This window comes from Eucyclogobius newberryi, unplaced genomic scaffold (genome assembly GCF_026437365.1).
Source record: "Eucyclogobius newberryi isolate DKJ021-1_F unplaced genomic scaffold, fEucNew1.0.hap1 SCAF_7, whole genome shotgun sequence".
NCBI lineage: Eukaryota > Metazoa > Chordata > Actinopteri > Gobiiformes > Gobiidae > Eucyclogobius > Eucyclogobius newberryi.
Genome location: NW_027316389.1, coordinates 37,198,905 through 37,224,464, shown reverse-complemented (window position 1 = coordinate 37,224,464; position 25,560 = coordinate 37,198,905). Strand labels below are relative to the sequence as shown.

The following is a 25,560-nucleotide window of genomic DNA, read 5'->3' as shown; positions in this document are numbered from 1 at the left end:
TGTTGAATACAAAGTTAAATACCATACAGAACTATGAACCACTGGCGGGCCGCAGTGTATTTGTTAATACTAATAACTAATGTTCTTATTAGACAATTAAAGCAATCACCACTTAACATGGATGAATGGACTGCAATAGCGTTCCATCATCATAACATAACACAAGGCCGTGTAGAACTGCACCATCATCTCCGATTGGCTTTCCTCAGCTGCCGCAGGAAGTACATCCTCTGCTTGGGCTTCTTGTGAGGGATCTGATGGTGGGCTCCCACTTGAGGTACTGAGGAATGGTGGTGCCGAGGAAGTGGAAGGAGTCCACGGTGTTGATGGGGAGTCTGTGATTGTGCGAAGGGGCTCGGGGGCTCGGGGGCTGTGACTTTCCTGAAGTTCATGATCATCTCCACGGGGTCATTGAACTCCAGGTTGTTACCGGTGCACCTGGACACCAGCCAGTCCACCTTCCTCCTGTAGATAGACTCATCCACGTCCATTGTGAGCCTGATGAGGGTGGTGTCGTCCGCGAACTTGATTAGTTTTACGGAGTTGTGGTTGATTGTGCAGCAGTTTGTGTACAGACACAAGAGCAGAGGAGAAAGTGCACAGCCCTGTGAAGCTCCTGTGCTGATAGTCCGAGTGTCTGAAACATTCTTCCCCAGTCGCACGCACTGCCTCTGTTCTGTGGAGGCCACAGTGGGGGAGGGGGTGTCAAATCTGCAATAGAAGGAGCCGAGTTGCTGAGCTAGTTTTCAGTCATCTGCAGAAGGGGAGACTCTGGGCTTGTAATTGGTGAGAAGCCGGAGCCCACTCCACACAGACTTTAATACTGTCTGTACTTTGGAAGTTCACGGCTGAGATTCGCCCAGAATAATACACAAGTCCAGGAAGATCCGCTGCACACTCGGAACCAGGTCCGCGGGTGCTGTGGCTCCTGCTCGTTTGCGCTTGGTGGGATATGAACAGGATGAATGAGGTGAACTCATGTGGAGAGTAGAATGGTTTTCAGTTGGTGCGAGAGCAGTGTTTTGAGATCAGTCCCTCTGAAGACCAGGCATTGTTGATGGAAAAACACAGTCCCCCTCCACATCTTTTTTTCTCTGGAGAGATCTCTCAGATGGTCAGAGTGGGAGCCACACCTCTGTGAAGCACAAAACAGGAGATGAAGAAAATTCTATTTCACAGGTGCTGGGGGCCTGCGGGCCAAATCTGGGCCCCCAGACGTTTTAATCCCGCCCGCTGAACATTTCTAATTTATATTTAATAATTTCCAATAGATGTATAGCTTTTTTATCGCTAGAACTACACATCTCACAATCCTTTACAGCGGCCGCCCCTTCCCCGCGCTGCTCTGCGCTACTGCTCTGCGCTGCTGCTCTGTGGTGCTGTGTGTACTGCCGATGCAAGTGCCAAATGCTGAGAAGTGCCGAAGCGCGTTGCGCACTTTACAGACTTGAGCAGAGGTCTGAGCGAGGAAAGAGATATGCTGCTTTGGGAAACACTTGGAAGAAAGAAAGGAAACTGTATTGTGGACATTAGAGCTGTGCTAAAAGTGGCGCTAATGTAGAGCTACAAGAAAACAAACTTTTGTAATGATGCTCTGTGAGGAAAACATCCAAACCAGTGCAAACTTGGACAGATCTGGAGCCACAGGTAAAAACAGGTCAGAGTCGAATAAAGTATGAACATGACATCTCCACACTAATGTGACTCTGAAAACAAACACAATGCACTTATTTGAGTCACTACATGAACAATTTGTCATTAACCTGTTCACATCCACCCGCCCGCCCACTAGCGATGACCATATTTCAAAAGTTCTATTACATCATCACTTTTATTTTTGTGGTCAATACTAGCAAGTTATACAGTTGTGGTCAAAAGTTTACATACACTTGTAAAGAACATGATGTCATGGCTCTCTTGAGTTTCCAGTTTTTTCTAAAACTCAGATTTTTCTCTGATAGATAGTCCGATAGATGTATATTTTTGACCCAGGAGATTTGGTCACTTTTTCTGTTAACCCAGAATAAAGTCATAAAAAAACAAACTTGATGAATGTTTTTTGTGACAAAGAAGTATATATTCCAATCAGTCTATCAGAGAAAAATCTGAGTTTTAGAAATAAGTGGGAACTCAAGAGAGACATGACATTATGTTCTTTACAAGTGTATGTAAACTTTTGACCACAACTGTACATCATTTTAAAGATTATTTTCTCAACAAAACGAACATGTCATTGATTCACTTATTGATTGATTTGATTTATTGATTGAATAATATGCCCCAATAAGCAATTGCCAATAGTTTGAGAAAGTCTCAACTTTTACAAACGCATGTCCTACCTGTTTTCTGTTTATGACAGACAAATCGGCGTTCATTCTTGTACTCAGTCTGTCCGTAAGAATCCATAGAAAAACAATATCCCCTTATATTTTTCCTGAAGTTATCCGATTGTGAGATATTGTCAAATAAACAAAGTTTTCTTCTGTGAAAATATTCACGACGAACACTCGTCCGGCGCATTTCTCCGTCCATAACAAATGACCTGTTTGACTTATAAGATGGTGCTTGGCATCGATCTTTTCTTCAGACTGTTAGCTACAGAATGAGACCATCCAGTTTTCTGTCCACAGTAGGGATGCATACCTAAACCCACGTTCAGGTTCAAGTCCGGATTCGAATCCAGAGGTTTAGGTTCAGGTCTGGACCTAATTAGTCCGGCTGAACCCATACAATATTTGCATAATGTTATAACAGCATAACACAAGCAACTTCGCTAAATTAAGTTGAAGACACAAGGACGACTATCAAACACAAGGCTTAACTGCAGATTGAAATCAACTCAACTTGTCTGCTTTATTCACTGTTTTTAACAGAAGTTACAACATACAAATCACAAGCTACTAGCTAGCAGCTAAACTATAGCTTAAAAGTTAACACACATGCATGTGTTTTAATTGAGGAACAAGAGCATGTTGAGTAGTGTTTACAGAGTCAGTCTGGGTCAAGCGGTCAAAGCAGCTGTTTCATCTGATACAATATTTTGCCTTTGGATACATTTCCACTCTTTAATTTTGCAATTCCATTGGCAGGTAAAACCCTTCAAACAGACAATACACCAGTAATAATTAAGTAATTGTGTAAAATAACAGAGTTACAAAAACTCGCATAAAAGTAAACTTGAATCACTATAAAGCAATCAACTTAGCTGTATCAAAAACAGAATATGAAAATATTTTACACAACAAATCAAAATAAAACATCATATTAGCAGCATTAAACACCAGACCATATTAAACAACTGTAGAATACAAATACAAAATACTAATACAAAATATAAACTCCAATTAATGAATGCAGCAATTAAGCAATATTACTTTGACTTAGTATTTACTTAATACCAAATACATCACACCACAACATAACACTTAAGTTATTTCATTCATATTTACACCCAGACCAAAGACCCAGACAAGAACCCACAATGACCCCGCCCCTTTAACACGCGGCCACGCACGCAGCACATTAACAATCACAATCGACGCACGTGGCGGCCACATCTTAAAACAGTTCAAATAAAGCCAGCGATCTTTCCGGCTGCCGCTTCAATGTTCACATGTGGATACACGGTTCCGCGCTGTCTCTCGCATCTTTAAACTTATTTCACCGGCTTCAAATTATGCCCGGAAGGTTACCCCCCACGAGACCGAAGGTTCGCTAGTCCGAAGGTTCACAAGTCCGAAGGTTTTAAAGGTTCACTAGTCCGAAGGTTCGCTAGTCCAAAGGTTCACTGGTCCGAAATTTCGCTAGTCCGAAGGTTCACTGGTCCGAAGGTTCACTGGTCCGAAGGTTCACTGGTCCGAAGGTTCACTGGTCCGAAGGTTCGCTAGTCCGAAAGTTCCTCATAGGTTAAAGTGAAGGTGCAGACGGCATTGGGATGTAGTCAGTCTGTAAAATGCGCACGAAGCACGAAGACACGCACTGGGGCTCATCACGTTTAATGTACCAGCTGCTCACAAGAGGCACCGCAAGTTGTACTGTGTATATAAAAATAACAAGGGAACATCTCGAATCCTCCGCTTTATGCGCTCATTTGATCATAAGAAAAATGCGTGAACAGAATCCTCCGTTCTATGCCTTCATTTTATCATAAGAAATATGTGTGATCAGAATCCTCCACTCTATGCCTTCATTTGATCATAAGTATAGAAATGATATATGTATATATAGAAACGCGTGATCCGATCACCGTAGGATTGGGAGTCAAAAAGGAAATTCAGCTGGCCAAGACAGGAGTGTCTACAGAGCCGCGGCGCGCGGCCGAAACTGCTTGGCTATTTGAGTTAATTCATTCATTAATAATACGATAAGGAGCTCAAGGTATGCACAGAAACAAGTCTTTTATAAAAAACACGTGAGTTTAATCATAAAAAGTGCATCAACACTAGAAAAGTCCAAAAAGCAGTGTGTGGGGCAAAGGGAGGCGAGGAGAGCCCGCTGCGCAGACACACATCTTCGGACTCGTGAACCTTCGGACTAATGAACCTTCGGACTTGTGAACCTTAAAATTAAAATGACCTTGAAATTTTTAAAATTTCAGTGAATTTTTTTAAATTTCGGTGAAATTTCGGACCCGTGAACCTTCGGACTAATGAACCTTCGGACATGTGAACCTTAAAATTTCGGAATTTTCGGACTCGTGAACCTTCGGACTCGTGGGCAGCCACGCGTGCGTCGCTAATTAGGGTCCGTGTGCGCCATTGACGGCGGCGCATGGCAGTGTTTACGTCTTTTCCAGCGCGAATTTCGCGATCAATGGAAGGTTTAAGATGTTCTAGATTCTAGAACAAAAAGGTATATATATAGTAAGTGAGCGCTACAATTTTTATCAGTCTAGAACCGAATCACCGGGGTTTCGTTTTTTTGGGACGTCCAGATCCGGTCCGTCGTATCGGTACGCATCCCTAGTCCACGGGTTTGTTTTTTACAGCCTCCGCAAAAAAAAATGCGCCGCTTCCGACACACGCGGTTTTCTTTGTTGACATCCACATAGCGCGTGCTTAAGATGATGTAGAACACTTTGATTGACATATTATTCTAGCCAATAAGCATAGCTTTCAAAAAATGGGTGGGATTTAGGGCTCCCTCACACAGAATCGTCTCTATTCACATACGTAAAGGCTGTAAAGGGCCAGATTTTTCAGCAGGAGGCGATTAGATTTTACGCATCACGTTTTCTGATTTTGTTAGCCTTTTGGACGTGCATTTTGTTAGATATATGTATTATACCAATTTAAAAAAAAAATACATATTTTTTTTAACTTCTTTATGGGAAATTCATCGGTAAACTCAAATTTACACATTTTCTAATACATTGTTTTTAGCAGTTATAATAGGTATTAGTGGTCTACAAAACATCAAAATGTATGTTTTATGATCATAGAGGAGCTAAAATTGTAATAAAACAGTTTGGCACAGTTGGCACATATTTGGAACTTGTTCCGAATATACTTTTTTTTTTATACAAAAAGGTCAACAGCACAAAAATGCCTGTTCCTAGAGATCTGAAACTTTACACAGCATAAGCACACAATGAAGTATGTCTTGCTCAGGACCTTAACAAATTTACAATATCCAGGCGAGACTAAAAAAAGGATGCATTTTGTATGTTTGGGCTTCTGTAGTGTATGTTCTCTGCAGAAACTAGAAGGCCTAAGCTTTCTAATAATGCATCACTCTGATATGTGGAATGTAAGATCCTCTTTTAATAAGCAATGCCATTTAGGTATGTCCAACCATTGTGCACAGGGCGAAATAGGTGGATGGTAACAGGTTAAGATCAGCTTAAACCATGAAAATAGCGAGCTCATATTGAGTTTGAGCAGAGACATGTCTGTGATATCAACATTTCATATCAGAAATCATATCAAAAGTCCATGTTCCTGCTGCTGATGCATGAATATGGACTCACCTGCTGCAGATTTGTGCATCAGTCTCAACATAGAGCTATTACAAGGCGACATAGAGCAATTTGTTTATTCTATTTTTAATTTTACGTTATCTTCGGCCCGTGACCCAGCCTGAGCGTCGAAATTTGGCCGACATTACAAAATTGGTTCGACACCCCTACTCTATTTCGTCTCATCAGCAGCGCTAGTTCGTCCATTTTGTTGGGTAGTGAGTTCACGATAGAGAAAAATCCCAGGTATGGGTGTGTGTGCCGTGTTTCCTGAGGCGCACGAGGACCCCTGCCCTTTTGCGGCGTCTCATACTTTTAGCCAAAAAAAGGGCTAGTTCTGCAGCAGATGCTAAAAAAAACTGGAACTAAATCTGTAGGAGCTGTGGTTCTGATGGATAAGAGCTCTTCACAGATGTAAGACCACGCTGACACAATTTACATACAAAAACAGACAAAACAAAGGGGACCGAAACGCCGAGGCAGCCTTCAGCGGTGCTTTCAGGATTAATCAATTAGCTAAATGATGTTAGTTGCAGTTCTATTTATTATAATTGTTTCAGGGTATTTTTTGTGTGTGCAGTTAATCTGTAAATTAAATGAATGACACAAATATGTGCTGCTCTTTAGATGAAGCCCACAGTGACAAGGCAAAGGAAAGCATACGGGCCAAGTGCATGCAGTACCTGGACAGAGCTGAAAAACTCAAAGACTACCTGAAGAACAAAGATAAACAAGGCAAGAAACCGGTGAAGGAAGCACAGAGTAATGACAAGTAAGTAGTGTTAATAACAGCCATGTGCTAAGCTTCCAACAGTCTCTGCACTGATGACTACAGTGTAGCAACTCATTTCTGTGTGCCAGGAGTGACAGTGACAGTGAAGGAGAAAACCCGGAGAAGAAGAAGCTCCAGGAGCAACTCATGGGTGAGTGACGGAGGACAAGACAGATAATATTAATGCCATTGACAGATAAATAGATTTTTAGATTCAAAAATATATATTTATATTTTATTTTTTATAAGCAAAAAGATAAAACATAACACACAAAAACCAGCAGGCAAGTTTATTTGTAGAACACAATTCGTACACAAGGCAATTCAAAGTGCTTCACACAACAAGAAAAAATGCATTAAAATCACAAAGACATGACAGATATCACAAAACAGTTTAAGATATAAAAGTAAATAATTTCATAAATAATTTCAGTCTTATGCACAGCTAAACAAAAGTGTTTTTAGTTTGGATTTGACCATTGCCAGAGTAGAGGCCTGTCTAACATCTTCAGAAAGGCTTCCAGATTTTATTTGCGTAAAACACAGATTCCCCATTTTTAGTCAATATTATACATTGCGCCAATGGGAGACGTCCCAACGTCAACTTTGTCGTAGAGCAACGAAATTTGGGACACAAATTCCTCACATGGCCACGCTCCCAGACTAACCCTTTGGCCGCCGTCTTCATTTGAAAATTAAAACAGGCTGAGTCAGCAATTTTGCTCACGTCGAACTTTAACAAACTTCTCCTGGGGCGTTTCGCCCACTGGCCTCAAAATTGTTGTACATCCTCAAGTGGGGCATCTAAAGTTATCAACATTTTTGGGATAACTTAAACGGTCTATGACGACGCACTTTGAAATTTTGCAAATCTAAAAAGTGCTCCCATTCGAGCAAAATTAGTCCGATCAGGACCAAATTTATATCAAACTTTCAAGTTTGGACCAGTTTATTGTGGAAAAAATTTAATGGGCGCCCCCTAGAAGAGTGAATTCTAAATTAAAATTGACAGAACATTTTCAAAATGTTTCTGTCATGTTGCCCAAAATTCTATTTTGGCGTCCCAATCAAAAAAGCCAATGAGACCAATGCCCTCCCAATGAACTCCTCCCAAGGCGTGAAAATGGTTTTGAGGAGTGGGACATCAAAAGTTATACAAATTACTTTGTTATCTGTCACGGTCTCTGTGTGACGAAGCCGCAAACTGTAGCTACAATTTCCAAAAATTCCCAAATTTTAAATTTGTTGCAGTTTGCGCAGACAGTCTGCGTCAAATTAGAATCGGTTGTTAAACCCTTTACCCTGAACCTACTTGAGGTGAAACAAATGTCATATTTGTTAAGGCGTAGCCGTAGCGATGACAGAAACCTCCCACGTTATTCAAATGGGAAAATTGCCAAATCTCTGAAATTTGAATATGCTTACACTGTATACTTTTATGAACTCCTCTTAGGCCGTTAGCCTGATTAATCCGGAAATTTGGTGAGCCAAATTTATATGGTGCGCGAGCGCTTTCCGAAAATGTATAGTTTATGATATTTGATCGCATCGGAATATTATTAGCTCGAGCCATGAAATGGCAAGAGTTATTGTTTTACTTCGATTTCTTATTAGCTCGAGCCATGAAATGGCAAGAGCTATTGTTTTTCTTCGGTTTCTTATTATTATTCTCTTAGGATTAGGATTTGAGAGGCATTTTTGACCCCCTGAACATCGATGAAAAGTCCCACATGGGGGTATAGACGCGATCGGTTCGGCGCGAAATCGAATAAAATATAGGTTGTGAGAACGCCCGTCGTAACAGCGCCACCTAGAGCAAAAAAGAAAAAACATGAAACTCTTAATCTTTGTCCTTAGCACATGAAACTTGGCACAGTGATAGAGCGACCTTTGACGAGTAAAACACACCTGGCAGCATCGCTCTATGATAAACAGGAAGTCAGCCATGTTGAATCAAAGTTTTTGACTGTTTTTATTTTTTCAAAATCGTCCTAGGTTTTTCGTCCGATCGAGCTCAAAACAACACTTTCTGCATCTAGAGACATTGAAATTTAATAATCATTATTTATTTTTTTTAATATTCCTTACGGTCTCCGCGTAACACGCCTCTAAAAAAAGCCTTATTTTCATGTTTTTTCAAGGAGAAGTCATGCCTATTGGAATACCCTGATATTGCAATTTGACAGGACAAACTATTTGAAATGTCAACGGTGATTCAAATATTTATTGCTTTACTGCCGCTTTAAAAAACCAAAACGCGGCGGATTTCCTTCAGAACCGTTGGCCTTGCGGTCAGTGACACTGGTTAGTGAGCATGAGGTGTAAACTAATCGATGTTACGTTTCGTGTCCATCAGTGTTATTTTCTGTATTAATAATGACTTAATCATGACTCATCAGATAAAAAATCCGCAATTTAATAAATTAATTGTAGATCATGCATTCCATGTACTTAATAAGAATCAGAATTATTTCTGTTATGAAGGCCTGGCTGTAATTATCATGTCAAGCTGCAGTACCAAACCTGACCAATAGAGGCGCGGCCGCCTCGCCAGCCAAACGGAACGTTCACTGTTTATGATCTGTGCCTCGGAGCTGGTGCTAGCTCTTCGTTTCGCCCCTGTTTTTGTGTGATATTGGTTCGTGTGCGTCCGTGACACAGGAGGTTGTTTTACTGTGCTTTATTGTGGGTTTAGAGATAAGAATCTGAATGCTTGGTGTTGTTACTGATGTTTGATCTGCATATTACCTGTATTAGCTTCAAGCTAAGCGCCAACGACGCGAGGGAAAGGGGAGAGAAAGAGAGAGAGGGGTGAGAGAAAGGGGGAGAAAGAGGGGGAATGAGGGGAGAGGGAGAGAGGGGGTGGGGGAGGAGGAGAGAGAGGGAGAGACGGGGGATGGAGAGGGAGGAGGACAGAGAGAGAGGGGGAGAAAGAGAGAGAGGGAGAGAGAGAGTCAGGGGGAAGAGGGAGAGGGAGGATGACAGAGAGCGAGGGGGGAGGGGGAGGAGGAGAGAGAGTGGGGAGGGCCATGAAAAAAAGTGCATTACAGGTATTGTGTATTTTTCACTATTGGCCAGCAGGGGCACAATTAACGTTTCACTTCCTCTTCTATTTTGAGGGGATAATTTCCTCTCGCACCGCGGTCTTAGCATTAGCAATAGCATTAGCACTAGCATTCGTGCATTAGCATTAGAGTTAGCATTAGTGTCAGCATTAGCATTTGCGTCAGCGTAAACGCTAGCATTAATGTTAGCGTTAGCATTAACATTAGCCTTAGCATCAGCGTTAGCATTAGCGTTAGCGGCCGGTCTCTTGCTAGGTGAAGAAGGTAAAGGGAGGAGGGGGCCTCCTTCGGAGCCCAGATACTACATTCCCGTCACGTGACAAATATGTTGCTCTTTCATCTCTTGCCACGTGCGGCCGAGCGTTTGTTTACGTTCTTACGAGTGTTTTATCACTAGAACTACATGTCCCAGAATGCTTTGCGGCCCTTTCCCCACGCTTTGCCCCCCGCAAAGTAAAGACATGAATTCATAGTTAGTTTGAAACAATTTCTTAAAACCCTCTCATCTCTAACACTGCTCGTGACTGAGGGCACACAATATTCTTTTTTTCTGGATGGTGGTCGGACGGAGAGAATGCAGGGTTGCGATCGCGATATAAACAGATGCGCGGGAAGGCGGTCGCGCGGGTGGCGAGAGCTATCATCGCCGCTACGGCCATGAAATGGCAAGAGCTATTGTTTTTCTTCGGTTTCTTATTATTATTCTCTTGAGAGGATTTGTGAGGCATTTTTGACCTCCTGAACATCGATGAAAAGTCCCACATGGGGATATAGATGCGATCGGTTCAGCGCAAAATCGAATAAAATATAGGTTGTGAGAACGCCCGTCGCAATAGCGCCGCCTAGAGAAAAAGAGAAAAAACATGAAACTCTTAATCTTTGTCCTTAGCACATGAAACTTGGCACAGTGATAGAGCGACCTTTGACGAGTAAAACGCACCTGGCAGCATCGCTCTATGATAAACAGGAAGTCAGCCATGTTGAATCAAAGTGTTTGACTGTTTTTTTTTCAAAATTGTACTTTACGGTCTCCGCGTAACACGCCTCTAAAAAAGCCTTTAAAAAAGCCTTTAAAAAGCCTTATTTAATGTTTTTTCAAGGACTATTGGAATTGATCTACGGAGCTCATATTTCACTCACTAATGTGTTTTTATGGTCTTAATAATTAATATTCATGTAACAAATTTACTCTATAGCGCCCCCTACCCATTGTGTGAAAAACTCAACATTGTCTGATTTTTTTTTTGACACTCATGGATTATATTCTCCTCGAGACGCCAAAAAAAATCTGATTGCAGAATCGTGAAATTTGGCGCAGAGGTAGATGGTGACAAGAGAAGTAAAAAATATTATTACGGGAACGCCGTCCGCCCAACCAAATTTTGGCCATATTGGTTCAAAAATGGCTAAGCATGACTCGGGAGTTTTTCCAAACGTCGTACTTTTATGAACTCCTCCCAGGGCGTTGGCCCTAAAAAAATGAAATTTGGTGAAAATGATACTGAGGAGTGGGACATCAAAAGTTATTAAAGTTACTTTGATACCTGTCACGGTCTCTGTAGGTCAAACTGTAGCTAGAATTTCAGAAATGTCCCAAATTTAAAATTTGCTGCCGTTTGCGCAGATAAAGTCCGAATTGCGTCAAATTAGAATCAGTTGTTAAACTCTTTTCCCTAAACCTACTTGAAGTGAAATAAATTAATTTGGCGCCACAGCGCCCCCTACAGATTTTATATGGAGGTTAAATGTTTAGTTTTGCGAAATTTGACACAAAACTCAATTTTGGCATCCCCATCAAAAAAAGTCAATGAGACCCATGTCATAATTGTTATGGCGTTGCCGTAGCGATGACCGAAACCTCCCATGTTATTCCAATGGGGAAATCGCCAGAACATGCTTACACTTTATACTTTCACAAACTCCTCCTAGAGCGTTAGCCCTATTAACCTGAAATTTGGTGAGACTCCTCTTCGGGGGTAAAAGTTATACACATTTTTATTCAAAGAGTCACGGTCTGTTTTGCCAAGAATTCAAAATAAATTGCTTTTTGAATGGTAAAACAAAGGGGAGATGTGACAGCGTCACAGATTCAGCAGTAGATGTAATAAAAGGACAATTGGGGCGCCCCCTCCTCTTGCGTCGTGGCGGTGGCGTGGCGAGGGCTGATCATTGCCGCTTGCGGCTATATTTATTATTATTATTATACTAAGGTCATATCAGGTGGGAGCAATATTAAGTTGTGTTGCACATCCCAGTGGAGGACAGCAAAATCACATTTCTGGAGGGATTATTTTGGGAAAAGTGTGTCACGTTAATTCACAACACCTATCAAAGGGCTCAATTATTTACAAGGAAATGCTAACTGATGGAGAAACTGGTAGCCAGGAAGCAAACCACTATTACGTGTTTTGGGACTGTCTTGTTGCTTAGAAATATTGGACTGAAATCAACAATGCACTGCAGACTGTTTTTAACATTGTCTGTGTTCTAAAATTGAGTGGTATCACTAAATTTTAGAACTGTGAACTTTGACCTGTAAACGCCTGCCATGGACACAATAAATGGATACCTTTGGAAATGACTTTAGGTTGCAGGAAAAAAGGCCCTCACAAAGAAATTGATGACACAAATCTCACCAACGATCAAGGACTAGACTGATATTCAGATTTAATTTGGAAATGGAAATTTGACAACACTGGAAGTATTACTCTTAGTTTTATTGAAATGTGTTTTTGTTTGTTATTTAATGCTGCTTGTGTTCTGCGGCGAGTCACATATCCCATCTTTGGTCATTGGAGTGGTTTGTGTCATCCATAATTACTGTTTTCAATTGACACAATTATTAAAGTATGTTACATGTAGTCTCCAATGGTCTATAAAGCCATATTGGGATTGTTAGTGCCTTGTGTTGTGTCTGATTAGGTGCCATCGTCATGGAGAAACCCAATGTGCGGTGGAGTGATGTAGCTGGACTGGAGGGAGCTAAAGAAGCTCTGAAGGAGGCTGTCATCCTGCCAATCAAATTCCCACACCTGTTTACAGGTACTGCACCTGTCTCTTGTGTAGTTTTCTTATCTGTGTACTAAGAATTTCAAGATTAACAGTTTTTTCAATTATCGCAATTATTTATGGCCACGGTAGGGGCTTTTTGAAACTGGGGTATACCGCAGAAATGTGTCCAGGCGAGTCACACGGACGTGTTTGTATGTGTGTGTGTGCCGGACAGAGCCCAGCGTGTTAACAAGACTGGATAAACGCACTGAGCGACAGGTCCTTTACACAGAGTTCTACACTAGTGCAAATCACGGGCAGCTTATAATCACTGTAAGGCGTACATGTGACTGTGGCGCGCTGAGTGACCGGTCTGTTACACACAACAGTCCACACTAGTCCTAGTCAACTGCGCGATCTACATTCAGCGCGAGTACAGTTGTTTTATGCCGCTGCTTCAAGAGTTTACACAGGGCAGAGCGAGGGGCCACACCGCTGAGGGCGCTAAAGTGCAAAACGGCCACGTTCAGCACGACCCAGAATTGGAGCCACGGAACACACAAGCTGAAAGGAGGAAGAGGAGGAGACAGGTAGTGCCTAGGGCTGAACCATTTGGAGAAATAATCTAATTGCAATTTTGTTTTTCCCAATATTGCATTTGCGTTTTAATGTGATTTTTTTATTTTTTTTTATTATATTGTATCCTCTTTTTTTTTTTGTAAGAAAGCGTAACGAATGACTTAAATAAGATGAAAAATGTTAAATAAATACTAAGACATAGTCATTTAAATGTATTACCAATGGACACAGTTTTAGCTAATGGCAGTATAATGCTGGAATCATTTGGATAAATCAACTCTTCTTGGCCTTTTTTGGACACAGGCCTCATAGTCAAGATCAGGGTTATTTGGACCTTCAGTTTCCAGGAGCATCCGGTTGTCCAGCTACTTTTTTGACAGGGAATTCCTTGACTTAGTCTTTATTCTCCATAAAGTGAACAATATGAAATTGTGAGATGACCACAATGAGATGGTCTCAAGAGGATGCTCTAGTGAGAAACTAATGTTTCTTGTCAAAACTTGTAATTGTCAATTGCCAGCGTTTAGACCAGTGGTCCCCAATTTTTTTGACTCGAGGGCCACATTGGGTTCTAAAATTTGGCCAAGGGGCCGGGCCAGGAAAATATGGTGTGTTTGTGTGAATTAATGAATTACTATAAATTACAGGCAAGATTTGACCTGTAACTTGTAACTAAGCACCAAATGCAAGGCTCAATGTAATAATTGTTTTCCAAATGCATTAAATAATGATTAATTTAATTACATTTCAGTTGAATAAACACAGCAGGAAAATTGACCTTCAATTTCAGTGGGAACAGTGTTGTTGATCTCCCTGTTTTGCATCAAAGTCTGGTGTAAGTTTTGTTGTGGCAATTCTCAGGATGGATCCTTTGGTGTTGGTCAGTGAAGCTGGATCTGTGACGGGCTTTGTTCATGTTCATGACACTGAATGTCTCATATGCAGGTCGAACCAAACAAGACCAGCATCTTCTGTTCGTCCTCCGGAGGTTTTGTTTCGTTCAGTGAAGCACAAAAGTCGTTAAGTTTAAGAGTGTTGGACCGTTTTTTATCAGCATTTCTTCTACCCATAAATGATCTAGTAGTAACAGCATGGAATAAATAAAAAAACTTTATAAATGTCACCAGAATATGCAAACATTTTGACTTTAATGTTACATTTTTGCACATCTGTCCTTCTCACGTCTCCAGTGGTTGGACACTTTGTCCAGGTTGATGCTGCGTTTGCTTCTTGCTGTGACTTTATGCTCATCAACTGCTCCAAAATGTGCCACTTCAAGACCATTTCTGGATGATATTATTCATAAAAAAACAGGGCCGCACCTGTCATAAACCGCAGGTGCCCACGTTGTAACATGAGATATTTACACAGAAATAAACGCAGTAGTGATGCGTCTTTTAAACCGGGGCCTCGTGGGCACGCGGCGCGCACGCGGCGCATCTGGGGTCCGTGGTGCATCCCCGCGGTCCTGCTTTAGTCCTGCTTTAGAACAAATCACAGCTGTCTCTAGTGTCTCCTCTGTCCTTGATGACTCTGTGTGGCTGATTTACCTGTGTCTTCACATCAGGATCATCTGCTCCTGAGCTCGTACTCATCGAGTGAGTGTTACGTTGTGACATGAGATTTACACAGAAATAATATGATCCAGATAATGATGCACATGTTGTCTTTTGATTCGTGAGTCAGGTCTGGCCAAGAAAGTCTTATTTACACAATAGTGACACGCCAGTGTCTATTGAACGTGCCCGCGGTCCGCGCTGCGCCTCGGGCCGCGGTCCGCTCTGCGGGACTAATAAGGCTAATTTCTCAGTAAATATGATTCTGATTGTAATAAAACACACAGCGTTTTGAAACTAAAAATGTAGAGAACACGACGTGTCCCCTGGACAGTGCTTCTACTGTCCACAATATCTACAGTGTGTCAAACACTTGCGCTTCCTGCTTGATTGGCCCCAGTGGCCGTTTGTGGTGAATTTTATTTTCTGCGCGCCATAGATCTTTATGTGCAAGCAGTGCACAGCTTAGAGGGAACAGTGCCATCTCTTGGGGAAATGTGGGCATTACAGGCGAAAGGGGAAAATGAACGGCCAGCCACAGTATCATGAGTTTGACTCCAACATTTGCTAAAAAACAATTAAATATTTTTTAATATAACTTGGAGAAGCTTGGCGGGCCGGATTGAAAGGCCCAGCGGGCCGTAGTTTGGGGACCACTGGTTTAGACCTTAGACATCCTGTCAGAATGACAGAAGAGATTTTCACTGAGAGGAAAGCACATGTACTGCTTCCGTGATTGGCCGAAACCCATGCGGGTTGGGTTTGTTTAGGTCAGCGCTAGCTCCGCCGGTGCTAGTGCCCCGCTCCCGGCGCTAGCCCAAGCCCCCGGAAGCCAAGATGGCCGCCATTGAAACCTATGGAGCTGCTCATTGGCGCATGGTTCCAAAAAAGTTTTTTAGTTCCGCATTACTTCCTGAATACTGGTATATCTCCTCCCACTCGATGACTTGTGACGTCATCGCCGTGAGGCTTTGGCGTCGGGAGCGCGCGCGTCACAGCAGCGTGAAAGACTAAGAAGTCAACACGGACTTTTGGAATAATTCGGCTTGAAATATTCTGTTTACGTAACGTATAATGATGGATTGTTATATCCATCTATAAATATACATGTATCATGTTGTAAAGCTCTGATATTTAAGAGAATTATAAAGAAGTGTTAAGATAAAAAAAAGTCTGGTTTAATGACAATGAATTACATTTAGAGGTTTAATAACGTCCTCATCATTTTCTGTAGTTTTTGGTTTGGGTATTTATTTTGTTATTAACTTTTCAGTTATTTATTTACATAATATAATTTGGCCAATATGCATTTTTTTTAATCAGATGAGAAGAAATATAAAATATAATCATCGATTCTGTTACATAATTGAGTTAAGCAGTATTTAATTATATTCAGTTTCCTTTTGTGTCGTTTTTTTATCATGTCAATCTTTAATAAATACAAAACACATTTGTTTATTAATGTATTTAATACAAATAATGAACATGAATGAACTTGTTCAATAAATGCAAATCTGATTATAACTACAAATGATAAATTGATTTTAGCCAGTTTTAGTTGAGTTTTAAAGCTACAATGAGTTTTAAAGCAACAATGTGGGAGTCCCTTATTAAGGAGTTTGAGTCTGTGTAATGTTCATTATTATTATTATCATCATTAATATAATCAGAAAAGGTTTATTCCATTGTCAAAGAACAGAATTCACAAACAGTGGAACTTGCTTTGGTGATTCAGTGCAACATAAAAATATTAACAATGATAAAACAACCTGTATAAGTCAAATGGAACAAACTGAATAAAATAAGATATTCCTTTATTGTCCACACATGAGGAAATTTTGTTGTTGCAACACAGTAGATCCAGAGGAAAAGGACAGAAAACTTATAGGAAGTTTAAAAAACACTCTTAATAGATCGATCTTAATAGAAGAACTCTTATAAACAAAAACTCCTCTAGACAGAACCTCTCATACCTTAATAAAGAATGGAGGGGGAAATAAAGATAAAATAAAAACAGCGTAAGACAAAATAATACTAATAATAATGGTAAAATAAACACTCTTTTTACATCAGTTATATGCACATGAATGTGACATTATTGTGTTAAATACTGAATATCTCAGTATTTAACAAGACTTTGTTTCCATGGCTACGCAGTCTTCTGTACTTCAGTAACTGCACCGTTCAGCTCCATCGTATGACTGAGACAAACAGAACATGTCACAGCTTTAGATTATACAAGTCATATAACATACACTTCATATGTTTTAGATTATACAAGTCATATAACATACACTTCATATGTTTTAGATTATACAAGTCATATAACATACACTTCACATGTATTAGATTTATACAAGTCATATAACATACACTTCATATGTTTTAGATTATACAAGTCATATAACATACACTTCATATGTTTTAGATTATACAAGTCATATAACATACATTTCACATGTTTGTCCTGAAGCTGCTTCACAGACACATGTGACACATCAGTGGCTCTTTTGAAGAACAATTATCATTTAGTTTTTTTGGTCATAACAAAACAGACATTTTATAAATTCAAAATACTGATTCTACACAGTTTACTTTTAGTCGAGGCAGAAGTTATTATTAAAATACCTTTTGCTTTGGAGTCGTCAGGAGTTTACTTGAGATGACTCTGTGTCTGCAGTGATTGGGTCTGCAGTGACCTGTAGTGACCTGCAGTGACCTGTAGAGCTCTGGACAGCACAGACAGACTAAACTCACTGGTCAGCACTCTGAAGATGAGAAAGATACTCATTAGAACATTGATATATTCTGCACATTTAACAGAGAAAAGCTGGAATATGTTATTGACAGATTTACATTTCGCTCTGTAACACAAAAGTTCCTCTTTTCACATTAATTTTTAAATCTAGAACCAAAAGTCATTTATTTATGCATAAGTTTAAACCTTAGAAGTTAGAACATAACTCACATGTTTGCTAAATCTCTACATATTCCATGGAAGTAAATCCATGACATTCCTATAGAAAACAAGCGTGTGCTTTGTTTAAACATAGCACACGTCATTATGAAATATGTAATAAAACCTCAAATGTGGTCTCAGCCCCTGTAAGTACAGCACTGTCACTTTTAAACACCTTTACATTTATATATGTAAGATATGACCCATTTCAGCAGGTTATATTTGAATTATTGGTTGTGTTTTAAAGCACATAATACAAACATCACTTTATTTCCCTTCTTTCTCTAGTTTTCCTTGATCTGTGCATAACCTCTTGTCTAATAGAACATTTAGTAAGAGAAATAATTAGTTATTTATTTGCAGAAGCACGAGCCATCACGACGTGTTATTGCATCTTTGTGTAGCTAAACTTTAGCTTACGTTAGCTCGTGTTAACTTGTGTTAACTGTGTAATCGTTGTTTTACACTTCATATGGAACGATGTGTGAAACGTGAGGAATGACATACAAACACAACTTACGTGTATCGTGCTCTCGTCTCGTCACTTTCTTCTGCTTGTGTTTAGTTTCCGTCACATGTTCTTCTGAGGCTCGTTCATGAGGGTCACGTGCGCGCTCGGTGCGCGTACACCGTTCACCGGAAGGTTAAAAATGTATTTTTTAAGTATTTTAGAAACAGTTGAAGAGTGAAATTCCTTCTATTTTATTTTTAGACTAAAAACAATTTAGCATGTTTGGTAATTTTAGAGGCCGAACTCCTGAAATGGTCCGACCATAAGGCTGCATTCTACGGAGTGGCCACTACTCAATTTGGAGCCAGAGGCAGAGGGGGCGTACCCTATCCAGATAATATAATACATCCATGCGCTTGCCCCGCTAACCCCGGCTAGCCACGCTCCACGCGCTAGGCGCACTTGCCACGGCGGAACCGGCGCCATCCCTGAATGTACATAGCGAGAGACCCCTGTGCATGACCACATTCTAATCGCGTACGTTACGATTAGCAAATCTTGTTTGATCACATCGCGATTTAATCGCAAATGCAATTAATTGTTCAGCCCTAGTAGTGCCAGAGCGTAATCATACCTGTAAACACTGTTTTATTCTTCACAAAACTGTTTGTTGTTGATGTGAGTCAAAGGGAAGTGACTTTCTCAAAGTCACAAGCACCGCTGTCGAAATGAGTGAGGAGTCTTGGTCAAAATTTAGCTCGTGTTTAATCACACATCATATTTCCAGCATCACAACGTGACTGTGTTATCAGAGCAGAACTACTTCCTAAGCGCGTGCCGTAAGGTGGAGCATGCGCACTATCTAATAAGTACGGCATCTGGCAGTGAACAAATAGCGAATACATAATCATACTAAATTATCTACATCCTCTCCTTTTAGTTAGTGCTTTCTGTAGAAAACAAAACTTAAGTCTGACATAACAAACAGTATCAAACAGCTTGGTGAAAATATAAACAGCTTGGTCATAAATGAAGCCTGCGCAAGTTCACCTGGAAGACCTAACTTAAATCTGCGTCGGCCACCATGGAAGGACACCTCTCCCGAGCTCCATCATCGCACTCAAGCGGGCGTCCACCTGTCCGTCTGTGAGAGTCAGATCCCTCCTTCACCATGGACTCTTCCAGGTTTCTACTTTTTCCCAAAGAGGTTTTTGTAGTTTTTGATGGCTAAGAAGGGAGGGTGTAAGGACAGGGGACGTCTGCGTTATCGCCCCTCGCACCTGCTCCTCATCCTCAATCAACGCTCCCAAGTCACTCCTCCCCGCTCCCAATCAGCGGTCGCATTTAAGCCCCCAGGCAGATGGCTCGACCGCTTCAAACCGTACTCCGACCCACCACCTCCCCTACTCCTCCTCTCCATTCTCCTCATCCTCTCTACCTTCTCCCCATATCTGCCACCACCAGTCTCCAGGCTCCGGGGTAAGGCATCCAATTCAATTAGATTATGGAGTGCCCATGATTGCTACGTCTTCCACCGGGGTCTGAGCGCCAAATAAACTTTGCAATAAAGGTCGCTAAAACATCTTTCCTGTTTCTATGTCTGAGTCTCTCAAGGGTGAACTTTATAAATGAGTGACATTTGTAAAATAAATGGTGCTACTAGTTAGAAAGTAAATGTATCATGTCATTGGGCTTCAAGAGATAACAAAAAAAAGTACATTCAAGTGCCATATGTATTGATTTTGAAATTTGTACATTTTGAACATTAATTCAAGGCATTTGTACATTTTGAACATTAATTCAAGGCATACAAATATACATGTTCACATTCACCCCCCACATAACGCTTTGCGACACTTTGGTGGGAGAGCAAGCTCTCAAGTGCTCAGTGGTGGACTGTTGAGTAGCCGGTTGAGAAGAGCGAGACGCCTGCTGTGAGGGCGGAAGAGTGTCCGGCTTAACTGCATCCGGCGATGGTGGGCAAGAGTCAGTGGGGTCGACGTATTGAGGTGGTGGTGGCTCGGCGACAAGGAGGATGTGGCGGCGATTTCTGCGGTAGAACCCTCCATTTGATTCAACGATGTATGAACGTGGCTCTTTTACACACCTCCTTCCAAGGCGGTCTTGTCCTTTTGTAGTCCGCGGCCTGATGACTTGTCCTTCTGTGAGCGGCATTAGTGGGCGACTGGTTGTATCATAGTATTTTTTTTGAATGAGTCTTTTCTTTTGGAGTTGTGTAGAGACTCGTGCTGAGCTCATTGGCGCAGGTGCCAGTAGTCTGGTGTTGAGAGGGAATGCAGAACGTGTTTGTCGAGACATAAGACGTTCCGCAGGTGATATAATCATCTACACCTGCCCCTGAGAATTACCATGGAGCTCATCTTACTAATAACTAATATAATATTTAAAAGAGATGCAATGAGGGGGCAATAAGCTTACATTTATATTATTTAATCAGTTTGTGACCATTATATTTTTAATTATCTGCTCTATTAAATGGCAGTAAATCGGCAGGTTCATTTTAATAAAGGCAATTACAGGAATATTTGTAAGCTTAAATACAATATCAAAGTTTCATTTCTTTTTAACCATAAAATCGCAATATTTATCCTTGCAATAATCTTGACTTTAACATTTGGTATTGTGACATCCCTACAGTGTTGTACTGTCTTATTTTGGTTTGGTAATTTGATTTCAGGGAAACGGACACCATGGAGGGGCATTCTGCTCTTCGGACCCCCAGGAACAGGAAAGTCCTACCTTGCCAAGGCAGTGGCCACTGAAGCTAACAACTCCACATTCTTCTCCGTGTCCTCATCAGACCTCATGTCCAAGTGGTTGGGCGAGAGTGAAAAGTAGGTTTGCACTCAACTCCTGTCCAGCATAGTCCTCTGCTCTTGTCCAGCACTCTGCGCACTGCATCTGGCACCTCTGCTCCTGTCCAGCACGCCGCCCTCTGTACCTGTCACCTCTGCTCCTGTCACCCCTGCCTCCTTTGCTCCTGTCACTTCTCTGTCTGTGTGTTTTAGGTTGGTGAAGAACCTGTTTGACTTGGCACGCCAACACAAGCCTTCCATCATCTTCATTGACGAGGTAGACTCTCTGTGCGGCTCCAGGAATGAGAATGAGAGTGAGGCTGCACGACGCATCAAGACTGAGTTTCTGGTCCAAATGCAAGGTGAGCTCTGAGCACCTCGAATTTGGAGGCTCCATTTGTTTGGACAGCTAAGCATTTTGACATATTGACTGTATTGGCACAACTTTATCTGCAAAAGCTGTACAATGTTGTTTGAAAAAGAATTCACCAAGCAGATGCACATACATGTTTCAATTAAGTAATAGAGCGTTATGGCATTATGGTCCTTAAGGATTTACTAAAAGTTTTTATAAAGTTTATAATGTCATGACATGAGCAGCAGGTGTGACATAGGTATAGGTAATTCTACAATTTACCTAACGATCTTATTGTAAAAAAAGTGTGAAAAACCATAGAATTTACACAATTAGGTTTTGACAAATAATATCTGATAACACCCAATTCTCACATTGCACTACACACTTGACATGCATGTGTGAATTTTTGCGTGCGCGTGGTGGTCTGAATGGTCAAAGGAGGGAGCAGTGAGTGCGATTGACCCTTCCCAACAGAGCAAAAGCAGCGTGAGAGATATGAATGGATCAGCAGCAGAGGGACAAACACTTTTGCTGAAGAGACAAGCTTGGGTATTGAGCAAAAAAACAAACGCATGTGACACATGAAGCTCTTATTGTGCCAATAAACATAGAACTTATAAACTTTGGTTACTTCACTGCACAGACATTATTTAAACAGGAGGGCCCTTAAGTAACTGTCTGTTACAAAATAATTAAGGGAATTTTGAGTCTGGGTCAGATTCGTACACAGGGTTTTGTTGGTTAATTTCAGTTGATCCAAACTCCAGCATGCTTTTGTAAAGACAAATGAAACCAAATGTGGGTGCTGAGGTCTTGTTTTGCCGATGGTGTTACACTCCCACGGTACTCCGATGTAAAAAAATGTTCACAAATTTTAATCCACAGGTTAGAACAATTCTTACAGAAGTAATCAAAACTGGCTATTCTCAAAAAATAAAATGGTACCTTAGAAAACCATTTGGCTCTGTCTCTGGTGCCTTCGTTTTCGTGTTCCCTGGCCACGCCCCCTGCTCGCTATCTCTCTTAAAGTGACAGCAACACATCTATATCAGAGCAGGCAAAATACCACCAATAAATTCTGCAAATAAAACAAATGTAATCAAATGAATTTAGCTTATTTAAACAACCAAATGATATATCTATGAAACATAAAATTACACATTTATAACAAAATATCAACACTGTAGATTTCTGACATGTGCTCCTTTCTAATAATAATAATACCTTTTATTTATATAGCGCTTTTCAATGACCCAAAGACGCTTTGACATATACAAAAAGGGGGGGTATTTACAGACAGGGGGGACAGCACGTACAATAGTATTTGAGTTATAGTAGCATGTTCAAATATTTTCTGTGCCTTCATATTTTGATTAACTCAAAACATGTACTGCTTAAATGTACATCCAGTCTACTGAACTTTGTACACATTGTTATCTGTTTAAAATATATTACTTTGTATTTAAAGTTAGGTAAATAAGCACAATTTGGAAATCCTATAAACAGTCAAATAATTGTGACCTGACCAAGTCAAAGTACTGCAGAAACTAAGCTGAGCTCTTGCAGGTGTGGGCAACAACAACGATGGCATCTTGGTGCTGGGAGCCACCAACATCCCCTGGGTGCTGGACGCCGCCATACGCAGAAGGTCACTCACTCTTCTCATTACTCTTGTGCTTTTTGTTTTTATGCATTCATAATTTTTTCAGATGGGTCAAGAGCCAATTTTCTATTTTGAATACATTGCTTTTTGCCATGACATATTCAAAAGGAAATTCACAAATGTTGAACGTGATAATTTTTATTAGTGACAATTTATTATCCTAGTAATGTGTGTGGTCTTTTTCGCCATGATAGTTTAGTTTTTGCTCCTGTGGGTACTGATATTATAACACTCTCTTGGTGCCTGTGGTCTGCATTTTTTGGGGGGACATTTAGTATATTTGTTGCTTTGAAGCTTCAATACATCGTTGTGGCAGTAATTGTTTTGAAATGCTAAAAAAAAACTCCGCAACGAGCTTTAGGCCAACATCCGACATCTATCGATATCAGACACTCATGACTTTGTTTGTTGGGCGGCGGGTGCCGGCGGGGAGCACGGCAGGTGCGGACGGCGGGTGCGGGTATGGAAAGCAAATGTGATCACACTCCGCCTCTTAGGAGCGGCGTATCGTGGCGTATTTTACGGCGCTTTTACAAAATAAGCCGTCTGGCATAAATAAAGAGAACGCCGAGCGTTCCAGGGTGAGGAGAGCCCAGGTCACCACACTTCTCAGCAATGCACTGCAGTCTGTGTCTGGCAGAGACTACACAGTGATGGAGGAAATGAGGAGCTGACCATGAGATGGTCTGCTGCCACTTGAGGTCTTGGTGATGGTGCAGAGGAAGCAGAAGAAGCCCAAGGTCACAGTGGTTGATCTGTTATGACGTCCAGCTCTACTTTGCTGCGCATCCGAGTGGACCAAAGAGTCTTAAAAACACATACAGAATGTAACATGTTTATATTGTGTCCAACACACTGCTACTAACTTGAGACCTTTATTGAGCAATAGATACTTAAGCACTACTTTAAATTGTTTTCACCCCACCACCTCGCTTGCATAGATGTACATTCGATTAACTATACTGTATTTCAGTCAACTTGAGCAAATACAGATCTGTATACAAAGGCCTTATCAACTTTTAAGTTTTAACCTGTATCAATTGTATTCTTTTTATCCACGTTTTGAACTTTGAATAGTTATTATATTGCAATGTGTGAGCTACTGTGTCCAAGTTGTGGATCAATAAAATGTGACCGACCGTATGAAAACCAGTTACAAGTCTCCCCAGAGACATTTTGCGTTATTTACAGATTCTTAAAGTGTGAATTCAAAGCTATGCAATGATGTCACACGAACACGTCACATCTGATAATATTTGAGTAAGTTATGGTCAGAATGTAAACAACTCTCAAAACCTTTCACTGAGAAAACGGGGCTCAAAGTTTTTCACCTGAGTGAGCCCAGAGTCACAGGGGGGCTCATTTGCATCTCATTGAAATAAGCCCTCCCCAAAAACACTCTTAATAGAAGAACTCTTATAAACAAAAACTCTTATAAACAAAAACTCCTATAGACAAAACCTCATTTCCAAATAAGGAATGGTGGGGGAAAATAAATAAAGATAAAAATAAAATAAAAACAGCTAGCGTAAGACAAGATAATACTAATAATAATGGTAAAATAATCACTCTATTTTAGTCTAAGTTACTGTATTAAGATGGAAATACTTGGATTACAAAAGGCCCTGAATAGCGTCAAAGAATCAGAATAGAGTTTATTGCACTATTTGTCGATAAACAGAATTCACAGGTGATTCAGTACATAATAAAAATGTATTAATCCAAGAATGCGAAAGTTATTTTCACGTTAACAAAGCACATCTCTATCATCCAGAAGTCGGAGTTGAATTTAAATATTTACTTTTGATTCAGCACCGGGGGGATTAGCCAACTTTTGATTTCACGAAAACGAAACAACACTAAACCGGCTAAAACAAAAGCCGGTTTAGCCACAAAAACTAACGGCAAATCTCCGAGCTCCGGAAAGCACCATAAAACTCACATAAAGCACGACCCACACAACCCATGGGTCAAGAAATACTACATAATTATATAATTTGTACAGCACAACGCCGAAAAATAAGCCGATAACATGGCGCTTGCCTAGCTTAGCTTCCAACTTAGCTCGCGGCTAACACAGGAACAAACAACACCTACTGAGCTAGTTTTTGATGTGCAAATAATTTTGGGAGTGTCTGCAGTGCCGCGGCGCGCGGCCAAAACTGCCATGTTATTTTTGTGCCGGCCGCGCGCCGCGGCTCCTGAAACTGCGCCGCTATTTGACCGCGTTTTAGCGCCGTTTTAGACCGTGCCGGGTCAAGGTTAGTGTTAGGGTTAAGGTTAGGGTTAAGGTTAGGGTTAAGGTTAAGGTTAAGGTTAGGGTTAAGGTTAAGGTTAAGGTTAGGGTTAGGGTTAGGGTTAGCCATGACGCTATAAGAGAAGTCCCGTGGTTCC

The 25,560-nt window shown here is 40.9% G+C and overlaps 1 protein-coding gene across 1 annotated transcript in view; it reads left to right on the top strand.

The window, feature by feature from the left end:
• vps4a (vacuolar protein sorting 4 homolog A) overlaps window positions 1-25,560 on the top strand; it is a 62,181-nt gene that overhangs the window by 15,917 nt on the left and 20,704 nt on the right. The window contains exons 3-8 of the mRNA XM_072435025.1: window positions 6,584-6,728; window positions 6,818-6,879; window positions 12,716-12,835; window positions 21,028-21,184; window positions 21,359-21,507; window positions 23,070-23,151. Coding sequence (XP_072291126.1) covers window positions 6,584-6,728; window positions 6,818-6,879; window positions 12,716-12,835; window positions 21,028-21,184; window positions 21,359-21,507; window positions 23,070-23,151 — 715 coding nt within the window. The remainder of the gene's footprint in view (window positions 1-6,583; window positions 6,729-6,817; window positions 6,880-12,715; window positions 12,836-21,027; window positions 21,185-21,358; window positions 21,508-23,069; window positions 23,152-25,560) is intronic.